This window comes from Phragmites australis, chromosome 20 (assembly GCF_958298935.1).
Source record: "Phragmites australis chromosome 20, lpPhrAust1.1, whole genome shotgun sequence".
Lineage (NCBI taxonomy): Eukaryota > Viridiplantae > Streptophyta > Magnoliopsida > Poales > Poaceae > Phragmites > Phragmites australis.
In genome coordinates this window covers 14,996,874-15,018,860 of record NC_084940.1, presented here as the reverse complement: position 1 = coordinate 15,018,860, position 21,987 = coordinate 14,996,874, and the positions used below count along the sequence as shown (strand labels likewise).

At 44.1% G+C, this 21,987-nt stretch overlaps 2 protein-coding genes and 1 pseudogene across 2 annotated transcripts; all 3 read right to left on the bottom strand.

Annotated features, from left to right (window-relative positions):
* Positions 1 to 208: 208 nt before the first annotated feature.
* LOC133902447 (phosphoenolpyruvate/phosphate translocator 1, chloroplastic-like) lies at positions 209 to 4,039 on the bottom strand. The gene is made up of 9 exons (XM_062344035.1): positions 3,564 to 4,039; positions 2,129 to 2,251; positions 1,908 to 2,060; positions 1,707 to 1,792; positions 1,260 to 1,344; positions 1,007 to 1,126; positions 852 to 920; positions 578 to 707; positions 209 to 491 (listed from the first exon to the last, which is right to left on the bottom strand). The coding sequence occupies exons 1-9, from the start codon at positions 3,906 to 3,908 to the stop codon at positions 415 to 417; spliced, it is 1,188 nt and encodes a 395-aa protein (XP_062200019.1). The 5' UTR covers positions 3,909 to 4,039; the 3' UTR covers positions 209 to 414.
* A 5,644-nt stretch (positions 4,040 to 9,683) lies between these two features.
* LOC133901492 (sugar transport protein MST6-like) lies at positions 9,684 to 12,725 on the bottom strand (annotated as a pseudogene).
* A 647-nt stretch (positions 12,726 to 13,372) lies between these two features.
* On the bottom strand, positions 13,373 to 14,006 carry LOC133901193 (uncharacterized). Its single transcript, XM_062342472.1, has one exon. It carries the CDS (start codon positions 13,980 to 13,982, stop codon positions 13,434 to 13,436), a length of 549 nt encoding a protein of 182 aa, XP_062198456.1. The 5' UTR covers positions 13,983 to 14,006; the 3' UTR covers positions 13,373 to 13,433.
* Between the last annotated feature and the right edge of the window lie 7,981 nt (positions 14,007 to 21,987).

Genomic DNA, 21,987 nt, shown 5'->3' with positions numbered 1-21,987 from the left:
AATACCATGCGATTCAAGGGCATCACAATCTAGGATCTGTTGTGTGGTATTTTGTTCACGCCGAAAAGGATCATTATCATACAGTTAACAAGAAAAAAGAATTCCGAAGATTAATGTCTAGACCTCTAGTTTTATTTACCTAATTAAGGACTAGGATTGAAAATGGCCCCATAGAACAACATCCTCGCAGACTCATCACAAGTGTATAGAAGCACGAGAAAAGTGGCACCGCAGCAAATTTTATTAATACATCGATTAAACGGTTCAAAAAAAACGAGTGATTAAATCACAAAAGATCTGATGAAGTGGTAGCAAACCGAAGGGGATTTCTCTAGATATATCGTTCTAAACTAAGGCACCCACTAGTCACTCCGACGGCGTGGCAGAACTTCTACAGTTCCCCCGAAAATGTGATCAAGCAGCCTTGGGCTTGGGCTTAAGTCTCTTCAACTGTGAGTATAGGAAAACTCCCGCTAGAGCGACCCCGGTACCTGGACAAACCAAATATCGAATTTGTGAATGTGAGTCAAATAATGCGATCAATTTAGTTGGAGCGATGAAAGGAAAAGGTGCCCACCGAGGGAGTTGATAGGAGAAACAGGGGTCCTGAAGAACAGAACGGAAGTCACAATGACCACCACACGCTTGACACAGTTGCCCACTGAATGGGTGACTGGGGACACCCTAGAGAGGATCATGTATGACACCTTCAAAATTAAAGATAACAAGATCAGTAAGTGAAGTCTGGATGATAACAGAAGTCGCTACACTTGTGAACGCACAGAAATTTAACCAAGGGAACAAACAAATCCAACAAGATGGATCATCAGATAACTGAGTAGATGGCTGACCTGTTGGTACGCATGGAAACAGAACGCAGCAATCAACGATCTCGTGTATATCTGTTTTAAGTTCAAGCCCTACACAAAAAAGAATATTTTCAGAAATATAGAACCTCAAGGCAGTCTATAAGGTGTCATGGATAAATAAACAGCAGGATACTCACAGCAGACTGCAAAACTGTAGGGCTGACTTTGACACCTTCTGTTAGTAAGGTTACTGGGGCCAAGAGAAAGAATGACATGACTGTAATGATTGAGAAGAGATTAATGTTGTCCAGAGATTCCTGGTCAGAAGTGGGGAAAAGAAAGATGGTCAGGCATACACTCGAAGGGCAAGACATAGAAGGCATATGCCCATTCTTAACTGAAACTAACAGATCATTTAGTCATGAGTAAATTGTTTGATAATTCAGTTACCTCTTTCTTCACCATAAGCTTCTTGCTCAGAACGTTTCTTGACTGGAAGGTTACATTTGAAGCCATTGCACTCCAAAATCCAGCCCTGTCTCACAAGAAAGTTAAAGTTACACAAGAGTAAGAAATGAGACATCAAGGAAATCTTGGGAGAAAATAATATCATTGTCGCTTTAGAAATATTTGGGAATACCTGTGTGAACATGCGCACATGCACACACATCATACGTTAATTGTACAGCAGAGATAAATCCACTAAAAGCATAGAAACACTAGCACTCGAACATTGGTCCAAGTAAAGTTTGAGGTACGGCAGATGATTGAAGCAATGGAAAGATAATAAATGAGTAGCAAAAGATAAATTCAGTAGCCATATGTCAGAATTGTAATTTGCACAAGAAGCATCCTAACACTTTCTTGTATTTAAATGAAGGTGCTTATATTGCTTACCAGTTAAAAGAAGCCTCAGTAAGAGATGCCAATGCCACACCACCAACAATTGGAAGAAGAGATAATACAACCCAAGGAGTAGGCAACTGCAAAGAATTACATTTGTCAGAGCAGAAACAAGACACAAGAAAGATTTTATGATATTATGGACAGTTGCATAGTTACTAATTGGTAACAGTATTAAACAGAAAATGAAATTACCTCGCCAAGGAAGATTGCTGATAGGAGAACCGAAAAGAAAGGCTCCATGGCCTTGATAGTATGTGTAAATGACACTGCAACTTTTCCAAGGCTCATGTTTGTGAAAAGATTGCCCATGGTATGGACAACAGCCAAAGGAAGGATAGCCAAAAGCTGGGAAACAAGAACAATTACAACAGACGTTCATTTTGGTTCAATATGTGTATACTGAAAGTTTGTACCTGTGCACCAGAAATCTTTGGTCTTTTAAGGATACCAGTGATCCACATGAACAACGCAATGAAAGTTCCAACTGCAAACTGCACTGTTGTGATGTTTATTGGGTACGGCAAAACCTTCAGAACCTGCCAAAGCATAGGAACAGTTTAGAGAGTTGCACTTGTATCATTTACTAGTAAGTGGCAACCAATATTGATGTGAATATCTAAATGTTTCTCAGGTAAGTAACTAAAAGGGGACACCTTCTACATTAACGAATCAAAACTACAGCGATTTACCAAAGCATTACTTAAGTTTCTCTTAAGTTAGTTACGAAAAAGCATTTGTCAGTAAAACATTGACTTGACATAGTCACCAGAAAACATAAGGGCTATCTGGGTGATATGGCATAACATTGGAAAACATGGCAGCAAAAAGTTGTCTTGTGCATTTAGCCTGCTCAGTCAATGTTTTCTTGGTGGTAAAAACGCCAGTCTAACCACAGATATGGGACACAAAAATGAACACCAATGTGCTTATGACTAAAAATAGAAATGAAATCACATGGGTGCAGTCTGCAGTGCATATGACAGAAAGATCCTGAGTGAGATCATCAACAGAAGGATGCTCTAGTCTAAGAAGCTTGAAAGTAACATATATTTCGTATTTACAAATGTATGAAAGAAACATCGGACAAACTTTTTTGTAATCACTATTGAATAAGGTTCAAATTTATGCAATCTTGTTCAGAAAGGTGTAATATGGGGTGCGTATCCAAAAGCAAGAAGAAAAAGAAACGAAGGCAAAAATTTCTTCTTGTATAAACATGTTTAGAGCTTGTACAGGTTAAAGATCTTGTCTTTGAGCATATTCATGCAGTCACAAAAGGTGGGTTGGCCTACATTTTCGGACAAATAATGTATTTTTACCAAATTTTTCTGCAGATTATGTGGCAAAAAGAGACATCCGTTGCCGCAGATCAATGAATTTCTCAAGGCAATAAGTTGAGCTCAGCTAGCTCTTCACAGAATCTAATGAACATGTTCTGATAGAAGGTACAGCAAGATCAATTTGCCATATTGATGAAGAAACATGAGTATCCACAGGCAGAAAGGAAAAGAGGAAAAGAAATGAACAATCCATGCACCCCTTCTCAGCATACTGCATAGGGCAGGTATGAAGGGGGCAATGCAGAAGCTCTGCTCCTAACATTATCTAAATCACGGAAATGCAAACCCAGAGAAGGATCTGTCCATGACACGCACCAAAATAACCAAAACCAGCAGCACCTAATTCACCGATCTGCGCGCGCTTCGCTGATTGGTCAGACCGAATCACCTAACAAGGGAAGGCCAACAAGATCCCATGCCTCACGCTCCGTGAAAGCAACACGCCACAGCACAAAGAATAAGGGAGGGCGAGACGGCGACGGCATGCCCGGTGTGCGAGTCACCTCACCTGTTTGTTGTAGATGTTGAAGTAGATGTTGAAGAGGTACCAGAGGCCGAAGAGCGCCCCCAGCTGCAGCGTCTTCGCGAGCCCTCCATCCTCCTCCCCTTCAGCACCTACCTTCCCGGCCGCCGCCGCCGCCGCCACGTGCCGGCAGGCCCTCCCGCTAAGCCTCTGCTCCTCCTCCTCCAGAGGCGAGGCCGGCACGAGCCCAATGCGGGCGGAGAGGCGGAGGCCGTGGGGCGGGAGGAGCGGCTGGCGGAGTCCGCCGACGCCGCGGCGCGGGCCAGGGCAACCGACGACAGGCCGCGCGGCGCATGGCCGGATGAGCCCGACGGCCGCCGCGCTCTGCATTGCCCCGAGGGAGGGGGACGCGGCCTCCCCTCCGAAGGTTCCGGGAGCTTCGGGAGGCCCGCGGGCGGAGGCCTCGAGGCGGCGGCGGCGGAGAGCACGAGGCTTGCTAGTTGGCGAGGAGGTGGCGGTGCCGACTCATAGGGCGCGAGAGGTCGAGGGTTTTATGCAGCGACGCGGCCGAGCTGAGCTGGCAACCAGTGTCGATGACATGTGGGGTCCATTTGTAGTGGGCGGATGGATCCGGCGTGGGCTTGACCGTGGAGAGCGACGAACAGCTGTCCCTGACAGGCCATGCGGGCGGTTCGCTGGGTGGATGGACGAAGATTTTATAAAACTCTGCTTTACGGAAAAAATTTCTGTCTTACGATGATAGATATATATTTTTTAATTTAGTTATTTAATCATAAAACGGATGATGTAAATAAAGTTTTATAAAAATATTTCTAAACATAGTCCTATAAATTTTCTTCACCGAAGAAATGATAGTCCCACAATGGTAGACGAGCGAAAGAAGACCGACTCAACTTGTGTTTTCTAGGTAAATTTTAATGGGCTAATGGCTATATGGAACACACGAATTTTGTAAGAATGCTCTGGATATCGAATTCATTCATGCAAAATTCATGTTAATTTTTGTATTTCAAAAGGAGCTTAAAGTGTAAAATCAGGTTACTACAGTTGGCTGGATGATTCGGATACAGGACATTAAGCTTAAGAAAATCAAACATCCGTATCAACATCTTTTATAAGTGGATCGAATGAGTTCCATTTCGAAATTTTACTAAGTCATTGAAGTGGCATCCACAAATCGACACGACAGATTTATGGATACCATGTATCTACGTAAAGCCGGTTTGAGAGCTTAATTGACTACTTAATACTTGTACAAATTTTGTGACCCAGATTTCCAGTTTCTAATTAAGAGGAGGGCGCATTTCAACCAACCATCCAACTTCTAATGCCTAAATATAATGTACATTTAAGAGCCATCATAAAACCATACTTAACCAGAAAGCGTGGCAAGCATGGAGGCGAGCCAGCACATCCAAGAAGCGAGGTCACGAGCTCTCGCACCACCGCTACCACCTGTGTCTTGGGAGTTTTATTCCGGACAAGGAGAGGCCGGAGCCTAGATTGGTCTCCACTAAGATTTACTCTTGCCACCTTATGTCCGTAAAGCAGGGTAGATTCACCTTGGTGAACCTCCCCCTCACACACATGACCCCGCGACACGATTTGCATTATGAACCAATGATGTTAATACATGTGGAGTCAAATTGGGTCCACCAATAAAAAAGTGATTCCCTACATTTCTCGTATGCATAGTCATGGGTGTAGCACTTGTAAAATCTGATGGTAGAGATGTTGCTGGAGCGTCACCGTCGGATTTGTCACTCTAGCACTGTTCAAGGAGCTGTAGTCCCTAAGAGTTCATGAAAAAAAATCATGATTGATAGATGTATTATCATGATCATGAACACTGGTGTCCATGATCAATATTAAATAACACTACAAATAATTTAGATATTCGGAGTTAGAAATAATCAAATAATAAAATAATGATTGGAAGAAATAAAATAGAACAATAATGCAAAAAATCACCAAGATTTTTTCAAGACAGCAGCAAGATGACAGTGTTAAAATTTCTTGGATTTTTAGCAATAATTCAACCTAATTTTGCCAAATTTCGCAATTTTGCAAGAACTTTGAGACCAGAATGAGAAAAGAAAAGAAGAGAGCAAATGATATTGCTGGTATGGAATTGAATGGCAGTGGTGCTCTATTTATAGGTGAAAAATGGTAATTTTTTTAAAAAAATAAATTTTTAGAGCTCAAACAGTCACAAAATGGCTAGAAAATTAAAAAATCAGGTTAACGGGTTAAACAGGCTGAGCATAGCCCATTTAACTCGTTAACTGATCGTGCCCCCGCGTGCTTTGGCGTGCCGCCCGTGCTCTAGTCATGCTACCCCACGCGCCTAACGGCTAGCGTAGGTCGGGCGTGCCGTGCTGGCCAGATCAATCGTGCCGCCATGTGTCGTGCCAGGCCAACCCGTGCTGTGTCATGCCCTGGCTGACGGACCCATATCAGCCGGGTCGTATCGTGTCGGCCTGACGTGCTACGCACTCGGCGTAGGCACAACTCATCGGGTTGTGCCGTGTCTGGACTGTGCTTACAGTAACAGATCTCAGACTGGTCTAATGGGCATGACCCATTTGGATCTGTTTGCTTTCTTCTTCCTCACACCTATTTTTTTCTTCTCCACCAGAGCTATATTTTAGGCTTCCAGACTCACTCAATAGTTTGCTTCAATTTGACATGATCCACACATAAAAAAAATCTCAAAATTGGTGAGATTGTGGGCATGTTTGTTCAGCTGTGTGACGCTCGTTTTCCCCCCTCTCTCTCTGACGCGTGGAGCCCACTCGTCATCCCTAACCCCCCGCTCCCGCTCCGCCCACTCTGCTGAAACTGCCGCTTCCCACCCCCCCCCCCACGTCTTGGCAACCACCACCCACGTCTATATAATAAACTCCCGGTCAGGCCTCCTCTCACCACACCGTGCCCAAAGCCCCAAATCTCATCGAGTTTCCTCCCCCAGAGCACCTTCACGTCGCTGCCGAACCATCCCTGATGTTCGCCGCCGTCGTCGAGCCGTTGGAGGCCGCTCGACACGAACTTGCCCCTCAAATGGGTTCACCGTCGTCCCCTCTCCGCGTTTCGCCGCTCGCCGTCGAAGATCGACCACCGGAGCTCAACTCCGATGACTTTTCCGGTCGAGTGTCGCCGCACCGAGCTCCGCTCCGTCGGTCACATTGCCCAGAGGAAGAAGACTCAAGGTGAACCGTCCGATCTCTCGTAGACAGCCACGATTAGATCCAGCCGTACTCCTTCGTGGGCCAATTAGATCGCGCCATGTATCCTTTTGATGACTGAGTTTATGTGAGCCATGTCAGCCGCCAAGTCAGCGCGCCACGTGGGCGATTTTGTCCGACGTGGCAATCCAGTCAACCGATCAGAGCCGAGTCAGCAACCCGGTTAGCAGTGACGTCAGCGCTTACGCAGTAACTCGGAATTTCCTTTAGAAAAATAATTCACGAAATAGATTTAATCCGAAAATAGGTTTTCACGAAATATATTTAATCCGAAAATAGGTTTTCTTTTAATAGAAAATTCTAGAAAATAGTTTATGTTTTAAATAAACATTTTTAATAGGTTTTTAATCTAGTTTTAATTCTGAAAATAGTTTTAATGATTCAAATAAATGTTTTCATTTTTGGAAAATAGTTTAGAAAATCTAGAATAATTCTAATAATGTTTTAAATATGTTTTCTTTAGTAAAATAAATGCTTTTAATGTGTTTTGTTGTAAATAAAAATTAGTTTTGATTCTAGAAAAATTAAATAAATGTTTTAAGCCTTTTAAAAATTAGGTTTAATTTTAGAAAAATAGTTTTCATCGTTTTTAGCTGTTTAAAAATTCGTTTAGTCGTAGCTTTCGCGTCATAACTCCGATTTGAGCGATTCTTGCGCTCAAATCTTATAAAAATCGTAATAAAGCCCGCCTTCACGTTTGTTTGTTGTGTTAGCTTCATTTTGCACTTGCTCTTAGTGTGTTGTTCTCTTCACGTGTAGACGATCATGTCCTGGAGCCGTTCGAGAATATTCAAGATCAAGATTTTGACAGCACTGAGCAGCACTTCGGAGAAGGCAAGTGTCCTTGAACATTTTTCACCTATTTTTTTTAGGAATTTATGTTAGTTGTTTATCCTTCATTACATGCTTGTCTAAATTGGAAACCTATGAATAGAGTTTACTAACTTTTGTCTGAATATCCTTGTCGCCATTAATGAGTCATGGGAAGAAAATAGTAGATATGCTAGTCGCTATCCTGGTTGGGTTAGAAGTTAAACTTGACTAACGATTATGCAACATGAATTGGGTATGATAATCTTTCGTAGCAGTATGGAATAGAGATCCTAACAGGATGGTTGTTATGTGGATGGTGCATAAAGGTGCATGTGTTGTGCCGCACGATGGGAATGTGTCTGTTCCTGTGTGGGGTCCTAAGGACCGGTTCTTGAAGCCTGTAACCCAGCTGAACAGCGCAACCACTAGGCTTATATGGGTACGACCTGGCCAATTAATTAGTTGTCCTTCATGTTCTGTACGCACCAGTGGACGGTTAAGTGGCACAAGGGGGGCCTTTGCAGTGAATGGAATCCCTGTTAGCAGTGAAATCTTAGTGGGTGCATATAGATTTGGAGGCGCTTTGTAACGGTCTTGTAGTGAGACCCCGGCTCTATACCCCGGAAGTGTAAAGCAAAATAGGAATCATGACTCGTGGGTAAAGTGTGCAAACTCTGCAAAATAATAAAACTGATCGATCAGCCGTGCTCACGGTCAAGAGCGGCTTTGACTTCTTCTTGATTAGTTGGGATCAGGGTTCTGGTATGGATGGTCAGGTAACCAGGTAATAGGATTATCTGGTGAGTTATGGTAGCCGGATATGGAATATCTGGTGAGTTTGGTGGTTGGATGAAATCCGATGAGCTGTTCTTCTTATTTAAGTTGTGACTTCATACTTAGTAAATAGGATGTCTGATTCTGGGAGTTATAGGTTAAGGTTGCTTAGTGCAGTAAACCAGTGTCTAACCTTTTTCTTTACTTAAGTCCTCATGTCATATTTTTCTACACTTGCGGAGTACGATATGTACTCACACTTGCTGTTTTCAATATTAAATTTTGCTCAGTTAGAGAAGACTACACAGAGATCAATGGAGCTGAAGACTACAATGAAGACAGAGCGTCCTAGGTCGCGTTGCCCCCAGTCGATTGCCTGTGATGTGCCCTAAAGCTTTCGTTGGAGTTTTCTCGAGTTCTTCCGCTGCTGTTTAAAACTCTGGTAATTGTTTCAATAAAGTTGTTTTGTTCGATATAGAACTGTATCACTGATAATGTCACCGCATGTATGATGAAGCTGATCCTGGTATACATGTAGAATGCACTTGGTTATTCTTTTGAAAAACCAGGTGTGACAAGCTGTGGAATGTAAAAAGGCAGTTTATAGATTATAGATTGTAAAAGACTGAGTTGTGAAAGTTAAATTGTAAAAATTGTATTGTATAATTTGCAGAGCTGGTAGAAGATGGATTGCTAGATTGTTATAATCTGATGGTTAGATTCTATAATTTAGCTTTACAATCTAACATGTTTATTTCATCTTGCATATTGTGATCTCTACAAGCAAAAACAAATATAATCTTTGTATCTAACTAGACAAGTAACCCGTGCCTTGCAATAGAAGAAAAAGATGTTGCATGCTATAACATAGTGAGTGCTTGTAGCTGTATCAACTCAATATTAGGCTTATGGTGTTGCCTTCCCAAGTTGGGATGCATTTTTGCGACGACCACTCCAATGCGTGCTCCATTGATTGTGTTGCTCTAATTATACAGCATACAACAGATATGGGTTTGAGCAGGGAGTTTTATGCGACGGTAATATTTAAATCCCAGAATAAAAGGTAGCGGCACATAAACAGTTTTACAAAACAAACTATATATGTCTCAGTTTGTAGCTGAATGCCTGTGTGCGTTGCAATGACGGATCTCTAATATATGGTATCGAAAACTCAAATTGGAAATAAGTATCCTTATCTAACATAAGCACATGAAAAATATACGTCTACAAAATGAATGTCCTAATGTCTGCCGCCAAGACTAGGCGCTCAACTTTGCCACTTGAAAATATGCATGTTGTGCCGATCATTCCCTTAGCGCGGTTGTGAACATTCCCTTAACGCGGCGAAGATGAAGAAGAGCATGAACTTGATGTGGCAGAACGTGAGGAGGAAGGCCTGCACGACGGCGAAGGTCATGAGCATGTTGACGGCGACAGTGATGCTCACCTCCAGCAGCATCACCTCTCTCGGCACCAGCCAGGCCAGCGGGCCCCACGACCACGCGAACCCTGACACGAAGGCGCACATCACCACCACCGCCGCCACGGCGTACCCCGGCGGGATCGCCGCCACGCCGCTCCACCCAAGCTTCACGCCGAGAAGGGCACCGACGGCCACCTGGTCTGCCAGCATCTGCGCGTCGTCCTGCAAGAACAGCACGCGCCGCCCGAGACAAAGGTTGCGGCAAAGTTGATGAGCCCGGTGATCACGGCCGACATGAGCGATGTGCTGCCGCCAAAGCCCAGCGTCTTGAAAAGCACCAACGCGTAGAACATGATCACATTGATGCCCGTGAACTGCTGGAACAGCGGGATCGCCACTGCCATCACCAGCTGGGGCCGGTTCCACCGCCGCAGGATGTCGCGCCATGGATGCGATACTGCCTTGGATGCCTCGTTGGCCGCCACCGGGTCGTCGAACTCGGCGCCCACGTCGTCGGTGCCACGCACGCGCCGCAGCATCCGCTTGGCCGCGCTCCAGGAGGGAGTTGGGCGTGTCCGGGAGGAACAGGGAGCCGATGGTGGATGAAGGCGTCCGGGACCGTGGCTAGCGCGAGGCTGAGGCGCCAGCACCACCCACCGGCGATCCTGGCGGTGCCGTAGTTGATGTGGTTGGCCATGAAGATGCCGAGCGTGATCATGATCAGGAAGCCGTTGTTGAGCATGCCGCGCATCCGCACCGGGCGCCATCTCCGATAGGTACACTGGCATGCTCTGGTTGTTGGCAAACCCAACGCCGACTCCGAGAAGCATGCGCCCCAGGATGAGCATTGACACTTTGACCGCGGCGCCGTTCAGCACTTAGCCGGCGAGGAAGGTGAGCCCGCCGGTGAACATTGACCACTTGCGACCAAAGGCGCTGGTGAAGGAGGCGAAGAGGGAATTGACCAGCGCGACCACGTAGAGCAAAGACGCGAACAGGGTCAGCAGCTGCCTGTCGAACTCGCAGTACTGGTTGCTGTTGTCCGCCACTCCGCCTGCTTCCGGTAAGCCGACAGGAACTTATCACTTCCGCTTTAAAAACTATTTTACTGTTGATGTTTGAATTCAGAATGATTAATCTGCAATGATAATCATGAATTATCGTTATCGGCTCTGAAACTAGCAGCGATAACTCAATTATCACTACCGGTTTTATGCCTTAAAAAACAATGATAAATATGTCATATGGTGCAAAACTGCTCTACCAGAAACTCTTTAACATGAGTATTTTTAAATCCCCATACGCTGAAGAGTTCCTAGTAGAACAGTTATGCGTAACAGTTTTACATCAGGTTTACATCTCTTGCTATCCAAAGTTGTCGAACTCGAGTGATAATAGTAAATTTAAATGAATGGTGAAAATACAATCATTTTGAAACGAATGTGTTTTTTGCTACTCATTGAGATATTTATTGCTACAATCTTAAACGGGGACGATGACGAGGTCGGCGACAGGAGAAGACGAGCCCGAAGGGAGTGAGATGGGGAGCAGGTTGGAGTGGCGTGGCCTCGGTGAGTGACAGGGATGGCATTGAGGTCGGCGCGGTGTGGCCTTGATGAGTGATGGGGACAGCAGCGAGGTCAGCAGTGGGAGAAGACGGACATGAGGGGTAGCAGCGATCGATGTGGCGACAGGGACAATGATCATAGCACCAATTCGACTACCATTACCCTTCATGATTGATATAATGGAGTGAGATGGGAAGCAGAGTGACCCAAAATATTTATAAAAGGATGCCTTATCATTGTCGATTCATAACAGCTAAATCATTGATCTGTCGGTTGAACCGTCGGTGATTTAAAAGTATTACTGTCAGTTAATGATAAAACCGTCAGTGATAAATAATTATCACCACCAGTTATTAATATTTCACTGATTAATTGATCATTGAAACTTATAAACCGATAATGATACCTTATCACTGTCGATTATTTTCAAACCAACAGTGAAAATGAGCAATAATAACTCGTTCTATAGTAATGAAATAGTCTATGGATGTGACGCCACGAAGATGCTGATGGCGTGCCGAAGATGAACCACCCGTAGCCACCACCATGCACACCATGAACATGAACAGGGTCAGCCTGCCGGGGTAGTCCTATCGCCGGCCAGCCGATGCCACCATGGCGGCCGCCATTTCAACGTCCACGGTATTCAAAACCAACGATGTCAATATCCGATACCAACTTAGCAAAAGTCGTTGTTTGCTATGGATTATTAGCGATCCAGCAATCGTCATTTACATTAGAGCCTAGGGAAAAATAATTTGTATTTATTTAAAGCAAATCAATATAAACAAGGAGTAAGCAAACATGTACAAACCGGAAAGCAGATGATAAAATTACAAGCAAACACATGCGAATTCAGATGATAAATTTGATTCAATTTACATTAAAAAAAATTAGTTCTAACTTAGAGAGGAAGTTCACATACAAACACGTAAATCAATTTTGTTTTGATTAACAAGCAAATCCATTGAATCTAATGAGCAACTTTGTTCAATTTACAAATACAAATGCATACAAAATAAGAAAGCACATTTATTTGTGTTTACAAGCAAATCCATACAAAATCTAAGAAAAAAATTGTTTAAACATACAAGCAAATCTAGCGAGCTGGTGGCCAAGGACGGCCAGATTCACTGAAGATCCTGCAAACTCAAGCACCTTGCAAAGCACAAACGACGATGCCACCGAAGCCTAATGATTTGCTGCATCACTTTACCGAGAGGGGCGCAACAGCCACCGAGCTGGAGCTACCTCTCGTGGGCGCTACCGAAGCAGGCAAGCCATCATTGCAGCGCTCACCAGTGCGGGACAAAACATGATATGGGCTGCCTCTCGGGAGAACCCCGCCGTGCTTGGGTCGCATCCCATCACGGCATCACGCCAGATCTGAGGTTGCCTTCTAGCTCTCGGACGACCTAGGCTACGAGAGCACCGAGGAGCTTTACGGCGTGGCGGGCAAAAGATGCACGCCCGAAATCATAGTCTTTACCGTACAATGGACTACGAACCGGCTAAGATGTTGGAAAAAAAAAAGATTCAACCCATTAAGGGCGATGATGGACGGCATGATCCTATTGTAGGCGAAGGGCGCGGTTGTGCCTTGGAGGATGACCTCTCTTTGCCTCAGAAGTGGAGGTTGAGGGGATGTCGCGGCTTTTTGTAAACAATTATTTAGATAGCAAATTGTTGGAAGGCGGTGGTGTGGTAAATGGGTCCGGATCTCTTAACGTCGACGTTATGATGTCTTTATCTGTGGTGAACAGCAGCTAGAGCCACCGACAGGTCGCAGATCACCCTTACGCTGTTGTCGGTCACCACGGAGGGCATTCCAAAACCACATGGCACAAGCAAATGGTGTCAAGTTCTTGAACTCTACATTTTGAAGTGTTTCAATTCGAGTTGAAAGCTCTTGTTTTCGGTTCGAATTGTGGGATTGATGGCAAAATCTCTCGATTTCGAGTTGAAATAAAAAAGAATCTCCGAGTTGAAAATTTATGGATCAAGTTTGATCACAATTTACAAAATTTGACTCTCCAAATTGATAGGCACCAGCTAGTATAATAACAACCAATCAGATTGCGAAGTATTGGAAGGCGTTGCCGAGGCGTCGGCCGGCATAGGGATGGGGGTGGTGGGGGTACGTGCATTCCGTGCTGACCAGCAGCCAATGCCGCCGGCACCGCTTCACGGGCAGGTCGCCGATCACCCGCTGGCCGCCGCCGGGCGTCTCGAGCCGCACCGCGTCGTCCTGGAACACGACGCGGCACAGGCCGCTGCCCGCCGGGTCCTGGCAGCGCCCGGCCTCGGGCCACCGCGAGTCGAGCAGCGTGAGCCCGGCGACGTAGTTCCCCGCGTACGCCCAGCTGCACCGCACCCGCCCATCCCGGCCGCCCTCCACCAGCAGCTCGGCGACGCGCCTCCCGGCGTCGCCGCGGGGCACGCGGCCGCGCGGCACCACGCTGAGGTCCGTGAGGAACATGCCGCCCAGGGCACGGCAGACGAGCTCCATCCCGGCCGCCGCGGGGAGCCGGTTCTCCACGGCCGCGTAGTAGGACTCGTTCGCGCCGGCCACCGCGGCAATGGCTGCGAAGGCCACGGCCACGGCGGCGAGGCGTGCCATTCTTGGCTGGTGCCTTCGGGCTTAGATTGGGGGCGCCTGGATTTCCTCGTGGGCGAGGCCGGCGTTTTATAGCGCACCTTGCTATTTGTGGGTAGACGACAGGTAGACAAAACTCAAAAGCGTGTGAGTGTTTGCCAACTCAGTTTGTAACAGATTCAATAGTTGCACATGTTTAATTTTTATTTTTTTAACCAAAGCACATATTTAATTTCACAGCTATGTGCTGCGCTATTCTTATCTACGGCCATATCTAGCATAGCGACTAACTCCATTCCCTACACACCATGAGATAAGTAAATATATATCTTCAACTCTAATTCTATTTAGTCCATAATTAGTATGCTCAAATAAAATCTCAAATCAATTCAAATCATATCGAAGCTCATGCAAAATCGAAAATTATCACACCAAATAAATACCAATATCAATCACTTATCATAAGTAAACCAAAATACATTTTAACTTTATTTTTAAGTTGATGTATCTTAAACTTAGTTAGCATGTATTTGTAGATGCTTGATTTTGTTCTTGTCTAACTCGAGTCGGTGAAGTTTGGAATTGACAAATTCTTCTCTATATACGAAAAATTACACACACTAAAAATTCTGGTGCAAACATCAGATATTCCGGTGTTCACATATTTAATTTTTATTTTTTTTAACCAAAGCACATGTTTAATTTCACAGCTATGTGCTGCGCTATACTTCTCTAAGGCCATATCTAGCTGAGGCGGCTAACTCCAGACGCATCACTGTTTAGGCACAGAAGCTGCCTATGCTGTCTCATATCCATCTCCAACAAAGGCCGTAATATTTGGCTACAATGTTATGGATGGATCAATATCTCAAATTTGATAAACTTTTTCTCTCCTTAATATTGTTCACAGAGTATGATCGTGGGTTTAAAAGGAGGTGGAGAGCAATGAAAGGTAGAAAATATAGAAGTTGTTGGAGATAAAAAAAATAGAAGATAATATAATAGTGTTAAAAGATACTATAATAGTGTTATAGACACTGTATTGGAAAAATTAAGATATTCATGTTCTAACTTCTTGCTCTATTAGAAAAATCAAGAGAGGAAAAAGTCATATTTCCCCCCTTTTCTATCCATAATCTCTGAGAAATCAAGTGGAGAAGTGTTTTAGTTTGCATGTGATGAGACATTGATAATAGTTGATATATCTTGAACTTAGTTAGCATGTGTTTGTAGATGTTCATTTTTGTTCTTGTCTAACACGAGTTGGCGAAGTTTGGAATTGGCGAATTCTTCTCTATACATAGAAAAATTATACATACCAGAAGTTTCGATGTGAACATCGGATGTTTCGGTGTTTACTGGAAGTTCCAGTGTGTGCAGTATGTACTCGCCGGACTATTTCTTGCAGAGAGCAATTTTTCAGGCGAAATTGGAGATCAATGCACCGGATGGTCAGGTGAGTGTGGTGCATACACCGGAAGGTATCATCGGAGCATTTTTACTGCTAAAACAGAAATGAAGCCATGCACCAGATGGTTCTATGATGGACTTTGAGAGCGCGGGAGTATTTTCTGCAAAGAGTAGATTTTGGTGCCAAGTTTGATTATGTACGCCGGATAGTCCGGTTCTGTAATTATGAACACCGGAGAATGAACCAGGCCTTTTGTTGCAGAGAGGTTGTAGAAGGGTGGTTCGGTGGATTAGCACACATCGGATTATCCGATGATGGACATGAGATCACCGTAAGCTTTCACGAGACCTTTTCTTACAGAGAGCAAAAAATTTCTGTAACAAATAGTGTTATACTCACCGGATGGTCCAGTGTTTAGGAGCAGAACACACCAGAATATCCGGTGTTCACGCTTTCTACATGATGTACTCTGAGTTGAAGTTTTTGATTTAATACTAACTTGGAGATATTTTCGAGTGTGGGGAAATGTGTATGCTTGTTTCAAGGTGTGCATGTGATAGATGCAACTTGATGGTCGACAGCGGGTGATCAGGGCTAAGCGGGTGCTTGGTGCCGGACGATCAAAGAGGGCTGGGCGGAGTCAAGGGTGATCCTAGCTGTACATATGAAGGTCAAGCAAAGTATGAAACGAAGGATGAAGATGGTGTGTTGACAGTTGAGCGAAGGGGATGCCGGTGTAAGTGATAAGACGACCAAGGGATCGGGAGCGAGAGAGACTTGTCGGTGACCAAGATCGCAAGATGGAGGACATGTGTCATCATCGGAGTGCTAGCTTCAGGTGGAAGCAAGTAACGGCTAATCATGCTTTGAGAGGCGTGCTAGGGTTTCACGGTTTGGTCTCAAAATCGTGGAAAGACTGGGTGAGTACATGGTACCACCGCGAAGCTTGCGTCGAGGTGAAGCTAAGTCGTAAAGGCGTTATGGCCGTTCAAGGACTAAAATGTGCTCGGTGTTAGGTAGAAGTATACTACAAGAGAGTAGTATTTTGGTAAAAAGCAAGGAAACTTGCAGGTTAAATTTCCTAGACCTATAAATAGAGGGGTAGGACTATGGGAGAGGGTGAACCAACCATTTGAACACCTTGTGCCACCCATATAAGAGTATAGTCTAGGGTTTTAGTGGAGAGGAGGATGAGTGCTTAGCCTATGTAATAGATGAGAGTTTTGAGAGAAAAATTATTGTAATCTGTTTAAAATAGGGCTAATCTCTTTGAGTAATGAAGTTTATTTTGTTTCATATCCTTAAATTCCCCTCATTCTAATTTCCCTCTCTTGGTTCACTTGCCTTGTATGCAAGTTTTTCCTTTCCAGTTTTGATTTTCGTTTTTGTTTTTGGGCTGAAATTTTAGCACCTTATGAGGTGATTCTTCTAGTTGCTAGAAGCATAAAATTCATATACACACGTTTATGTGATGGGATCTTGAATTCTCTTGCCTCTAGACAATCAACTTGGAGAGTTTTGTTGCTCTGTATTCATCTTTTTCCCCCTAATTATGATCTTTTGAGTGCTAAGACACATGTATTGATCTTAAATGGAACATATGGTTCATATACCATCCGTGGTGTCATGTTGTCTCGATTTCCTCTTGTTAAAACTTATCTTGATTTTTGCTTCTGCTTGAGTTTTAAGGTGTGTTAGGTGATCCAAATAGGAGAAGACCATCGGTTTCGCAAGAAAGTTGCTCAGACGCCTATTCACCCCCTCCTCTAGTCGCCAATCTCATTTCTACAATTAGTATCAGAGCCTGTTTGGTCACTTGTTGACCTTAACCTGCTTTGTTATCTGTAGGCGACATGGATAGAAGTGGGAAGATCCGCTGTTTGATGGCCATGATTTTTCGTACTGGAAGATACGTATGGAGGCTTATCTTCTAAACCAAGGAAGTGCAATATAGGAAGCAGTTGATTCTAACTATGAGATCACTATTGCTCACACGACTCAAGTTCAAATCAAATAGTATGAGGCCAACAACAAGACTAAAAATATTTTGTTCACTAGTCTGAGTTGGAATGAGTTTGACAGGGTCTAGCACTTCCGTACTGTCCTAAAGATCTAGAATACTTTGAGTATCTTTCATGAATGCACTAATCAAATTAAGGCCAGACATCAAAGTAAATACAACCAAGAATACCAAATGTTTTTGCAAGGCCCAAGAGAGTCCTTGGATGCGATATTTGCTTGCTTTGATGAGATTGTTAGCAATCTTCGATCAACTGATGTTTTACCCTATTCTGACAATGAGAGAGCGATCAAGCTTCTCTATGCTCTTGACCGTAGCATATGGGAAGTGAAGAGCTCGAGCATTGAAGAGTCTCTAAGTTACAACACGATAATTTGATATGAGCTCTTTAGCAAGCTCAAATCCACCGAGATAGCTAGGATGACTCGGATCGGTCTTCGAAATCCCCTGTCTCAGAACTTGGCATTCGTTTCCGGACCTGGTGGTGGCAATCAGTCTGCAGCTGGCTTTTCTTATGCTAACACTTCATCGAGTGGATTTACTTTGTCTTCCTTGGTTTCTGTCATAGAGGAGCAGGTGAACGCGCTGGATGATGAGGACTTTGCAATGATCGTGAATAAGTTCACCCGCTTCTACAATAATCACCGAGACCTAAGGAGGGGTGGTTCTCATGCCTGCTTTGAGTGCGGTGCACTACCCACTTCAAGGCGGACTGCCACAAGCTCAAGAAGAGGGAGGACGACGATCAAGACTACAACAAGCACAAGAAGAAGAACAAGAAGCTATTCTTCAAGAAGAACCACGACAAGATAGCTAAGAAGGCGGTCAAGGTAGCTCCTAGGGCATTCATGGCGGCTCTCAGTGACATCGACACTTCTTCCAGCGATGAGGAGAGCTCAGAGGAGGATGAACCGCAAGCAAAGAACAAGAAGAAGACCAAGGACTTCACTGGCATCTGCTTCATGGTGGACGACAACAATGACGACAACGACCCCGAGCTGGATCCTTCTGAGGTATTGCCTTCCTATGACCAGCTTTCCATCCAAGTTGATACCTTAAATGATGCTCTCGTTTGATAGGTTACTTAAGAAAGCTGTATGTGAGTTGAAGGATCTTAGGCCTAAGTATGAGTCTATCTCTACTGAACTTGTATTACTTAGGTCTAGACCGATGTTGAGGAGTGTGAGAGTTACATGATTATCATGGCTGAACTTGTCGAGCTTCGTAATGTGCATGCTTAAGTCGCCAGTTGGCTTGAGAGTGCCAAGAAGAAGCTCCTTGAGGAGGAGTCTAGGTCCACTCTCTTAGGTGCTTGTAAGAATTATTCTTTACTTGCAAAGGATGTTGAACTAAAAGACAAGCACTTGAAAGAGCTAGAGTCTAGATTAGAAAGTGCAGGGAGTTTTAAGGATGTGCAGCCAAATTATTCCACCTGCACCATCTTTCAGGACAAACTCAGCTAGGTTAGAGGGCAAGTTCAAAAGCTTTTGACTGAGAATGAGTACCTCCTTTCTATTGTGGAGAAGTGCTCAAAGGGCAATGGGAAAATGAATTTGATATTAGCTAAGACCAAGATGTGTGCTGACAAGGCGGGTTTGACTCTTGGGTTGGGTTTTGAGAGGGTGACTGACAGTGGGGAGAGTAAGATTGTGTTCACCACACCTACTATCCCAAAAGCTGAGAAGTACAAAATCAATGCCACAACACAACCCATCAACCCAATCCTCAACCCACAAAGAAGAAACTTGCACCGCAACCCAAGAGAACTCCACAGCCTAAGATGAGAGAGCTCTGAGTGACCAGCAGTCGAGTTCCCGAGAGGCGTTACCACTGCACCTACTGCCAGGGAGAGGGTCACTTGATTGGGTTTTTCTTTCATCGTAGGAGAGATGAGCGGCGTGAATGGGAGTGGAGCACCCGGGATATGTACTGCCCCTCTGTTGGTGTACATGAGTATTTTTCTCATTTCCACTCATGAGTCCCTATCGCTTTTTAGTCTCTTCCAAGAGGTGTTGCCCAATGTGGATTTTGCCATGACTCATATGGTTTTGATCCACGTGTAAGAGGTTTTGAGTCTCAGCGTTTTGACAGACCGTATTTTCCTCATCGTGGTACTCGCCCTCAACATACTAGACCTGTTTTACTTACATCTGCTTTTACCACTTTAGGGCAGATGACCCAGTACTAGATTCCTAAGAGGTTTTGACTAACCGTAGTATTGAGTCACCCACCTATTATTCTTCTCATATGTAGGTGGCAGGCGGAGGCCAGGAGAACAAGTGGCTCATTGACTCCAATTATTCGCACCACATGACTGGAGATTCATCATGGCTCTCCAGCCTCACCTTCGTGAAGTGACATGAGTACATCACATTCAAGGATGATGGAAAAGGAAGAATGAAAGCCAAAGTTATGGTAAGAGTGAATGAGAGTTTTATTCTCAAGGATGTAGCTTTGGTGAAGCATCAAAGATATAATCTTCTCTTTGTATCTCAGTTGCTAGATAAGGACATAGAAGTTCGTTTCAAATGTGATACTTCTCGAGTTCTTGATTCTTCTAGCTATTTGATTTGCAAGATTTCTCGAGTTGGGAGAGTTTTTGGAGCTGATTTTTCTGAGTCTTTTGGTTATTCTCATTATTTGATTGCTCAACCTTCTTCTGAGTTTTGGATGTGGCGTATGAGACTAGGGCACATGAGCATTGTTTTACTTATTCATTTGAGTGCCCTAAATTTGATCCGAGGAATGCCCAAGCTCAAGATTGAGAAGAATCTTTTTTGTGCTCCTTATTGGTATGGCAAGATGGTTGCTGCCTCTCACCCACCAGTCAATCTAGTGATGATTGAACGACTGGGAGAATTTCTCTATATGGACACTGGTGGTCCTTCTCGAGTTCGTTCGATAGGTGAGAAGTGGTATGTTCTTGTCATTGTTGATGATTTCTCTCGCTACTCTTGTTTCTTTTTTCTTGTGAGGAAGGATGAAGTGTTCTCACACTTTCGGAGCTTAGTTTTAAGATTGTTCAAGGAATTTTTTGGTGCATTGAAAGCAATTCGCAGTGATAATGACACCAAATTCAAGAACTATCTCTTTGATGCTTTCTGCCTTAGGCATGGCATTAAGCATCAGTTTTCTGCCCCACACATTCCTCAGCAGAACGGCGTGGTTGAGAGAAAGAATATGACTTTGGTTGAGATCGCTAGGACGATGCTCGATGAGCATAGGACTCCTAGAAAGTTTTGGGCTAAGGTCATTAGCACAACATGCTATATCTCAAATCGAATTTTCTTGCGCTTGATCTTGAATTTGACTTCTTATGAGTTGCTCTTTGGGAGGAAGCCGAAGTTTGCATTTGAGAGTTTTTAGTTGTCGGTGCTTTATCCTAAATCGTGGTAATCTTGACAAGTTTGATTCGCGATCTTCTGATGGCATTTTCTTAGAGTATTCTCTTCATAGTCATGCTTACAAGGTTTACAATCTTGACACTAACACCATCATGGAATCATGTGATGTGACTTTTGATGAGTCAATCCCCTGTGCTAGTTCTGTTTTTGAGTGTGCAGGTGATTAGGAGATGAGCGAGAGCATCTTTGTAGATGGTGAACTTTCATCTCTTGGTGATGATGAGGATGATCCACTATTTTCCTCTACCACACCTACTCCAGAGCTAGCTCTTGCTTCTTCTACTCCAATAGAGGGCCTTGCAGCGTCTACTTCGACTTCAGCTACTCTCAAGCCTGCACCAGCACAGGTTGAGGGGTAGTTCACCTCTAGGAGTGAGGCCCCTCAACACATTCAGCGGCGACACCCTCCACACATGATGATCGGAGATCTTGATGAGAGGGTAACGAGGTCCAAGACCGCATCTCATACTCAATTTACCGATTCTGCATTCCTTGCTTCTTTTGAGCCTTATGATATTGGACATGCTTTATTGATTCGAGTTGGGCCATGCCATGCATGAATAGCTTGAAAATTTTGAGAGAAAACAAGTTTAGGTCCTTGTAGAGCTACCCCCTAATGTTCACACCATAGGCACAAAATGGATTTTCAAAAATAAATAGGAGGAGGATGGGTCTGTAGTGAGAAATAAGGCTAGACTAGTTGCTCAGGGTTTCACTTAGGTTGAGGGGATAGACTTTGGAGAGACCTTTGCACCCGTAGCTAGGTTAGAAGCTATTAGGATCCTTCTTACATTCACGGTATCTAAGGGTTTCAAGTTGTATCAAATGGATATCAAGAGTGCTTTACTAAATGGTTTCATTCAGGAAGAGGTATATATTAGGCAACCTCCAAGCTTTGAGCACCCTAAATACCCACATAGAGTTTACAAATTTAGAAAAGTTTTGTATGTGCTTAAGCAGGCACCTAGAGCTTGGTATGATAGGTTTAGATCTTTTTTGGTAGAGCATGGGTATATGATGGGTCAGTTGATAAAACTTTGTTTACTCTCAGGCATGCTAATGATTTCTTACTTGTTCAGATATATATGAATGATATCATTTTTTGTGGCTCTTCTCATGCACTTGTGGCCAAGTTTGCAGAAACTATGAGCAGGGAGTTTGAGATGTCGATTATGAGTGAGCTCAACTTCTTCC